Source organism: Trachymyrmex cornetzi, unplaced genomic scaffold, assembly GCF_001594075.2.
Source record: "Trachymyrmex cornetzi isolate Tcor2-1 unplaced genomic scaffold, Tcor1.1 scaffold83, whole genome shotgun sequence".
In the NCBI taxonomy this organism is placed as follows: Eukaryota; Metazoa; Arthropoda; class Insecta; order Hymenoptera; family Formicidae; genus Trachymyrmex; species Trachymyrmex cornetzi.
In genome coordinates this window covers 4,999,470-5,009,071 of record NW_017300169.1, presented here as the reverse complement: position 1 = coordinate 5,009,071, position 9,602 = coordinate 4,999,470, and the positions used below count along the sequence as shown (strand labels likewise).

General features: G+C 33.6%; 1 protein-coding gene across 1 annotated transcript in view; it reads right to left on the bottom strand.

Moving 5' to 3' along the window:
• Positions 1–5,094: 5,094 nt before the first annotated feature.
• LOC108768721 (uncharacterized) overlaps positions 5,095–9,602 on the bottom strand; it is a 28,863-nt gene continuing 24,355 nt past the window's right edge. The window contains exons 2-4 of the mRNA XM_018519257.1: positions 8,106–8,304; positions 7,164–7,278; positions 5,095–5,146 (exon numbers count right to left, since the gene is read on the bottom strand). Of these exons, the coding sequence (XP_018374759.1) occupies positions 5,095–5,146; positions 7,164–7,278; positions 8,106–8,304 (366 nt within the window). The remainder of the gene's footprint in view (positions 5,147–7,163; positions 7,279–8,105; positions 8,305–9,602) is intronic.

Sequence of the window (9,602 nt, the reverse complement as noted above, 5' to 3'; positions counted from 1 at the left end):
ATTTGAAAATAATTTTGTTGGGCCATCAAAATAATTATGTAAGACGCTCAAACTGATTGCCAGAATGTCAAAACTTCTTACAGCATTGCTCATCATGCTTGAGATTCCTATGTAATTATTTTGACGGACCAAGAAAATTATTTTCAGATTTGTATCTAGTTGAATCGTAGATACTTTAGCAAAATTCTTTCCGTGTACCATGTATTGGCAGTATATGAGTAATGCAAATTAAACAATTCTCATTGTAAATCTGTCTAACTAGTGTGCCAATTATAAACTTCATTAATTATGAATAGAATAAATTTAACGAGAGTTGACACATACCTCGTTCGGCAACAAAGCGAATCGAATTTTAATTTATCAGCGAAACAAAATCGACGTTCGCATTTTCACAATGATGCATTCGACAATCACGCCAATTTTCCGCGACATATACGTCACAACACAGCCGCTGGATACGAAGTAATTGTTAATAAAAGCGGAAAATGCGAGAATTCAAAATGCGCACTGCGGCGTACGCTATCACAGGTGTAATTCATTGCGTTTCAGCTCACAGATTATTATGCCGTCGCGGTCGCGATGACACCGCGTGCCGCTATAAAGCAGAGTCCTTGTGCCATTACTAGCTGTGGAACGGCAGAAGGAAGATTACTAGGAAAAAAAAGAGTCGTGACTCTCGCCAGGTAAAGCAGAAAGAAATACGAAACTTTGCTCAAAGAAACTTCCTCCCCATTTATCTAAAGCTACGGCGCGATGAGAAATGCAGATAACTCCTACGGTCGTCACAACGTTGAGAAGTATTTACAAAAGGATAAAAATAATATCACTACTGATCACACTATACGCATAAATAAGAACGCAATATAATATAACGTGCGCGTAAATTTCTAGATATATTGCGACATAGAGAAGAGATTATATCAAGATTTTCTCTTTCACATCCAATTTTCTTTCAGAAATTTCCAATTTACTTTCATTAAAACGAAAATGAAAAATACTTTATGATACTTCTATATCTAAAGCAGAATTATATAAAATTTCATGAATTGTAATGGAAATTGCCAAAACTTTTTCGCGCTCTTTAACACTGGAAATACGCTGAAAAGATTTTCGATACTTTTTTTTCAAATTTCTCTATGCTGTCATTCATTCAATCATGCTTATTCCGGAAAAGCTTTTTCGCTTTAAACGTTCAAAGGTAGAGCGACCTGATTTTAAAGAGCTTATTACACGCAGAATTCTCTTCAATATTATATGGCATTAGTAGTGAAGTATTAAATTATTTCAATATAGAAGATATAATTGTCCTGTGGTCGATTTCTTAAAGACAATTTTACACAAAGTATCCCAGAACTATTGAATAACCACCCAATTATATTCTTTCTCGATATCGCCGTGTAAAATCATTCAAAGCAATTCAATAAAGTTGAGTTCCACAATGCAACGTTTTTTGTTGACAGCTAACTTTCGAAATTCAACTTTTTAATTATTGCTGAACTTTATCTTATATATATGTTAATTTGTGATCATAGATATTTCCCTTCGAGAGAGATCTAGAAACAAGAGGATGGATAAAAAGAAGCAATATTATCTCAACATTAAGATAAAACTGAGAAAAATTTCCAGACTTTATCCGTTCAAAATGCAACAAACGGACATTTCCGATAGATTTTGATCGTATTTATAGGACTATCCGATGAAATTTTAGGACTATCGAATAAAATTTTATTGAAATTTTAATATTTTAACTGATAGTCCTAAAATTTCATCGGATAGTCCTATAAATACGATCAAAATCTATCGGAAATATCCGTTTGTTACATTTTGAACGGATAAAATCTGGAAATTTTTCTCAGTGAACAAACTAATATTCAAAAAATAATACTCAAAGAAAATAAAAATTTGGAAAACGGTGAAGTGTTTTATAACATTTTGAGCTCCTGAAATATGCCAAGACAATTTTGTTGTCCGTTTTCAACATGAAAAAAAAAACAATAACGACCGTCGATGAGAAATGTAACCCCATTAATAAAGTGTCAGAAATAATAGAGGCAGACATTTCTTTTAAAGATCGTGTTAATTTGTACGCTTTCATGTCTCGACACAATTAAACTTTCCATTAATGTATTTATCATGAAAAAATCATAGGCTTTTATTCTTCGCGCAAGATTACAGATAAAAATAAATTTATGTCTCTTTCTCTCTCTCATTCTGTCTCTCTACTAAAAGTAAATTGAAAAAGCTACGATACAAATTTGTTACATCATAAATGTTGTATTTCGAAAGCGGTGATAGCTCAAAATCACTATTACGATTGCCTAAAGCAACAATGATTCACGCTCGAAGAAGTTCAGTCGTTGTGCTGAGCCGGATATCGTACTAGGCGCTTTATTCACTTTACTTACAATGTATACAATGCACTTCTAGTCCGTATTTGAGCAGGAATTCATTTCTAGAGACTGCGCAATTACGCAAATTGGATTTCTTCTCTTTATTGCGGACTCGATTCGCTTTCTACGCACTGCGTTACGTATTATTGTCTTGCAACGGAAGCAATCGAGCGTCGCACTTCAATATCCGGAAATCGTGTCCTCTTCTTCGTTCAACAATTGTACCGTATAATATGGTTTGCAATCAGTTCAGTTTATGATAAAAGTAATGTGCCAGCTTCGTCAATTCTATAATACGAACAGCTGTCTCGTACAGTTACAACTCTATAATTGGTTTTCGGTATTTTCAAGATATAAGGCAATGAGATCTCTTTCTCTTTTAGCGCGTCGCAGTTCCATTTATTTCAATCGTATACCCGATAACTTTCTCTACCTCTTCTCGATGTCGCATTAAATTATTTTTTTACATATATATAAAATAAAAAATATTTCTCTAAAAAAAATAGCGGACGTAACAGAACTCTTAAAGTGCAGTTGCGTCATTGATTTTATTTCGGACATAAAAGAGCAATTCAATAACTTCCAGAAAAAAAACTTCGTACGAGAATTCGGTGTTTATCTCAATTTCGCGCGCAAATCACATTAGTTCCACTCGGTACTCTTGATCGGGACGATCGTCTACATTTCAACTATCGGGTCAACGAACACCAATTCCCAAGATTTCCCATGTGCTTTTCTCGTCGAACTTTTCCCAGAATTTATCTCCATTGCAAAATAAAAGAGCAACACTCTTTTGATGCCAAAATTGAAGATACGTCAACGAAAATCATGTGATATCGTCTAATTATCTCAAAATAATATTCACTCAACAAACAAAACTTTAATCTGTATTCTGAACACATTATTATTAAATTGATTTCTTCAATTCCATGGAATTGAATATATTTATTTAACTCTTACTTTATATTGGCTTTGAATATTAGAAAAATCAGATTCAAATTTAATATATTCAGTAATATGAAATATGCGATATTAGATATAAATATATGACCATCATCCATAAATCCTAGGAATAAAATTTAGAATGTAGAAATTGTATATAGAAAAAGAAGAATACAGACTTTCATGTTCGTTATTTGTATCGTTTGTAGTAAGAAAGTTGGAAAATGGAAAAGTTTTTAATGTAAAAAAAGTTATCGAGGTATACGTAGGACGTGCTGCAATGATCACACGTGATTCTTCATACAATTGGACAAGTAAGAAAACTAAAACTTGTTCGAAACGCGATTTCAATCATCTGTTTTCTCCAAAATTCTGATCGATAAAAGTTCATATTGAAAGATCCAAATCAGATTGTAGTGCGAGATTTCTCAAAGAGCCAACATTCTACAAACTACTGTATATAACTGGTACGAACTACCGTATATAACTGATCCCATAAAATTATATCAATCACTTTCCAACACCAACGGATCAAAATTCAACCGAAACCGAAATGTCAAGATTTCATTCATATCGCACTTGTCAAGTTTCTGATAATATTTACTACTCTCTTTCTATCACGGGCGCAAACTGTCACGTTACGTCCACGTCTCGCCTGTTTTACGTCACACCACTGGAATTGATAACGACGTGTCCACAGCCGGCTCCGACGACCGAATGAGCAGAAACATGCGCTTTCGGCAGGTGCGGGCGTGACTCCGGCAAAGTGCTCCGAGAAACTCCGCGTGACGTTGAAGCTCCAAAAGCTCCGCCAACGCGCCGCGGCAACGTTTACGCGCGACTATCAGCTTTTCGACGTAGAAGCACGCGCGACGCGACGCGACGCGACGCGACGGCATGCGTCGCCGGCGAGCGCGTGCGTCGCCTCTCCCGACGCGAAAACCGCGAAGAAGCCGGACACCCCCGCGGAGCGAAACGCGCGCGACCGTCCGCAAGGCCGTCGCGGTCACAACAAAACGTGTGGCTGCCCACCGGGTGCCACGAGGAGTGGCAGGATCGTGTCATCGACTCCTCGACTATTGCGACATCTTGATGCTACACGATCTAACCGCGAACTCTAAGGGTTTCTATCTGCCAGAAGCACCAGATATATTACCAAGCAACTCTCCCTCGTGGTTAAATAAATATTTATTTCGAATCGAAAAGGATCGTTTATTTACAGGATCATAAATATCGAAAAAGTAATGAAGATGTGATGTGTGTAAAAAGTATCTCGTGAAGAACTCTTCATTTTATCTCCTCCCTCTCCATAATATTGCTATGTCGTGAGGTAACGTTCGCAGTAATACCGGCGTACCTGGCAGCGGAAGCTAACCACTACTTCGGATGAGATAACATAACATTATATTTTCCGACATATAATGAACGATAAAATAAATAATCATTATTGCTTTATGAGTTTATGATATTTTGATGACCTTTAAATAATTCTTTTTATTCAAAGTAGATATTCATTTAATAGAAATTAATTACTACTTGTGGCAGCAGTAAAAAAATAGAAATAAACCTTTGATATTACTAAGGTTAAAGCATTTGCAAAGACATATGATAATGCATTTAAAAAAATACATTTGTATAAAAAGTAAAAATAAAATCGAAATTATATCCCGTTCAGATCTACAATGCAATTAAATTGAAAAATTGAATAAACATCGTTTCAATAATTTTATTATTGTTATTATGAATTTTATCGTAGAGAAAATCATTTCAATCTAACGTTTGTGACAAATTCGCAATTACTGTGCTCATTCCATCTGCGAATACATCAGAACGACATAAGTAAATAGACCTTTCATTATTCAAATAGACTCGAATCAAATGAAATTACTGCAGCGAATCGAACTTTCATTTAAGTGAGGAGGAATCATTACGTCATCAGCAATATAATGTTTTATATCATCTGCGTCTTATTTAAAGAAATAAAAATATGTTTGTTCGATAAGGTATCTATTTACTAAATACTAAACTACTTATTATTCATTAATGTAGATATACTTATTTTAGTGTAACTTCTAATATTCTATATTAGAAGAAGGTATAACATTATCAAATATAGGAGGGCACGATGAAACCTCTGGCGTAATAAGCTGTTCCATGTTACATAATAAGGGAGCTCATATTGTTACTTTATTAACATAGAATCTGATATGCATCTTCTATGCATATGATATTATATATCATCTGCGACAGAGGTGCTGAAGAACATGATCAAAATCGGAAAGTTTATCATTGTGTATTCCTGAATCGTCTTTACCATTTTCCTTATCATCGTTTTTTTAGATGACTGACAGACGGTCACTTTTACTATTTTAATAAAATTTTGTTATCATAGTTACTATTGTTACTAACGATCGAGATAAATCGAGTTTTTCCTACCTATCAAGAATATATATAAGCATTTACTAAATTCGAACGTTTAAATTAATTTTCCAATCGACTAAGCTATGCGAGAATTATGTTTGATATCTACAAATGAAAACTAGTACAAGAACAGCTCGTTTGGTACAAGAGAGACATCGATTTGCGTGGATCGATGAACGTCTAGCTATGTGAACCTTACAGTCGGTAACTGTCCCAACGACAGGAGATGAACCATCGGTCAAGCCCTAGGATATACCCAATACGATGAGAAGTTTTATATATTGTAAAAAAACATACACTGTTACCGACCAACAAAATAACAGGAGCGATGAATAATTCCGCGACGAGATAGATTCGCGATTCTCTCTTTCTGATGTTGATAAGGCGAAAGGGTTCAAAACCTGATAACGCAGTATGGCATGAGCGAAATTATGATGATAAATAAGCCAAAAACATATCTTACGATAATATGCTAGCATAAACGATAGATTGGAATAGCAAAAGTCAATTAAAATCGTCTAGAATATCCTTAGACTGTTTCATTATTTTACATTACGTAAAGCTGATGTCCGTAGAAGTTTAGGTTTTAAATGTTTTATATAGTGTAAATTTTAAACGCTAAAATAAAACGGACTATTGAAATGATAACAGCAAGATATGATAAGAATAATCGCAGAGAGCTGTAATACGTGTCACCTTACTCAAATATAATACGCGATATATTTAAATAAATTGTTCCTACTGCATTGATTTATTAATTACAAAGTTTTATTTCAATCATAATTACTTAATTAGTATAGTCAAATCTTCAATGGATCAGCGCATTCATATCTACACAGGCTATGTGATAAAGTCAAGATCACCTTCATAAGCATGCAAATTTATGTTAACGATGACATATACAATCAAATTACCATGATAATAACATACAGAGAGATCCGTTTTTCAGTGGACCCGCATGAATCTGTGTTCGCGCAGAGACCAGTTAATTATTCATCCAACAATGTATAACAAAGAGAAACAAGAAAAGAACACCGTAAAAACATAACACATTCCAATGGCACTATTCGTTTTAACAATCCCGGATATTCTAACGTTAAATGTTAAATATCGCTAAAATTTCGCTGAAGAATAACTGCGGCGGTTTTCATTTCCGACTTACGTCAGCAACTTTACATGTAATATAAACGCTCCCCTACGTTTAACGAAAAAAAAATAGTACGCTATAATTTTACAATTTATTAGAAACCTCTCTCCAATTTACAGTGACATAAACGTCCTTTTGCAATAAGTCTATATTATTTGCCATGCGCGCGGCTCGGTGCAACGTTGCGGTTTATTGCGACCGGAATACGTTGTTACAGAAACGGAAATTGTAGGAAACAGCGAGGTATATTCTATTAGACTTACCTAAGTGCACGCCACTCCCCGTCTGTGGTTGTGGTCGGCGCGGATGTGCTCTTACTCGGGAGACTCAAACGAGGACCGATGCGCAGTGTCATAGGTCGCCTCCTTCGCGTGTAATCTGAAATAATCGAACGGTACAGAGATATCTCTGAAAGCGAGGTCATGCTCCGACGTTGGACGCGTTATCCGCCATCCTCCTGGGAAGCAACATTGTGCCGCCAGGAAGACAGGTGTTTGCGAAGAAAACATCGATTTAAAGGGATTACTACGTGTGGCATTGAACGGGTCACGATGATAAATTCTGATCGCGTGTAGACAATACATATAACACAATTTATTTTTTTCTGCAAATATCAAACATGATTGTTGGATAGTCGATTGTACTTCAGGTATTTCACTTAAGCCTATTATGCAATTGTGTTTTATGGGCGGACACCTGATGCTTTACAAATTTTTATCAATAAGTTTTATTCCATTATTTTTATCAAAAGTTCTATTCCATATTCTATTGTGCAATGTTTTAGATAAAAATATTACTTATTTTAAGATCTTTAATATTTCAAAACTTTAATATTTAAATAAATCAAATTTCAAAAAAAACTATACATATAATAAGTCACGTAATCTTCAAAAAAATTTATTTCTCAATTTTTATAAATTTTTGAAAGTCTGACTATTAGAAATATAAATATTTATATCTTTAACAATGAATATAATTGATGTTTCATATATTGCGTCTTTTTTCTCAATGTAAATGTTTGTATCATCTCTAACAATGAATACAGTTTATATTTCATACATTGTGTCTCTTTTCAATTTAACCTTGATGTAACATATTGCACAAAATAAAGATTGATATGATTATTGCATTAAAAAACCAGTGTAATTGGTATTGTTTTCTTTCGCACGCGTGTTTTATACAAAATAATGATTAAAAAATCTTACCATTTGCGGAACAAAGCGAGTTCCGTCCGTGAAAAACGTTTGGCGATAAGAATTGGGAGTGTGGATTTGTGGGGGTTGTCGGAGAGGTTCGACTCGGAGCCGATGTGGTAGTCCAAGGTGGTACTACATCTCGTACGGCATTTGATTCCGTCGAGACGACGGGAATCTCGTTGGTCACCCGTACTTCTATTCCCACAGACTGTCAACAAAAGCAATTAAATATTTATATATTTAAAAAGATATAATATAAAATATTTTTTACAGTTATAATATATAATATTTTTGTAGCAAATTTCAAACGTAGCTATCACTTCATCAATTTTTTTAAATATTCAATAATAATAACATTAATTTAGATTTAATAAATATTATTTAAAAATTAAAGCGCCGCGAAAATAAAATTCGTCTAAATCTAGAGAGAAGGACAATGAAGTTTTACTGCTTCATTATAAATGGTATCTATATATTGTTCATTTTCAACTATTTTTATAATTTAAAAGATGTCATTGTCTCTCGATAATTTAATTAAACAACATTGATTTTCATGTTGCGAGGTCAAAATATAAAATAAACACTTTTAGTAACAAATTATTGAAACCTATGGTACTTACGATAGAATAATTATATGTAAAAATATGCCAATAATGTTAAAGAAGATTTTATTCCATTTTATATTCCTTTTACAACCACGTTATTAGGCCATAAATTCGGTTATAATTAACCAAAATTTGTTCGGAAATTTCGTGGTTCAAGCGTGGGTCGCGTCAAACTATAACTACTGTTACATTGTCTATTATTACGAACTGAATTACGTACAAACGTCGCGAACAGATACCTGGTACTATAAAATGTAATTAACCGACACAAAGGCAAACGTTTGTAATAAAATCGAAACGTTTAATCGAATTACAAATATCACTCCGTACCGAGTGACTAAGGTACTAAGGCTATATCTATCTTTAGCCGGCAATGCCTGTTGACTCTATAATGTATACATTGTCTCCTGATAGTAAGATATACGAGGTTCTAAATTAACGACTGTACTTTTCCGGAATTTCTCATTTACAACATAGTGTTGATACGAAGCAAAGTGTAAAATTTTAACAGTAGCACATAAATGTATTGTACATCGGATTAGAAAGCAACATACATTAATACAATTAATTAAATTATTTTCGGACTCTATTAAAATGAAAATCCTCTCAGAATAAAATTCGCAAATCTAAAACCAATAATTAATCATATTTTTCATTTCCAGAATAAACCTTCATAGTTACTTTGGAAAATCGGATATACTTATTTAGATATTACAAAATATTCAAAATTAACAAACTTCAATAAAAAGAAATTACATCCGTAATTAAAATTTAATATCAAATTATATATCGCTGTAAAATAATACTTTCATTTCATAAGCCAAAAATATAGATCATGTCTGTTAATTATATCTATTTCACACCGTTATAAATATATCGGCGAGAAATAATATATTGTCGA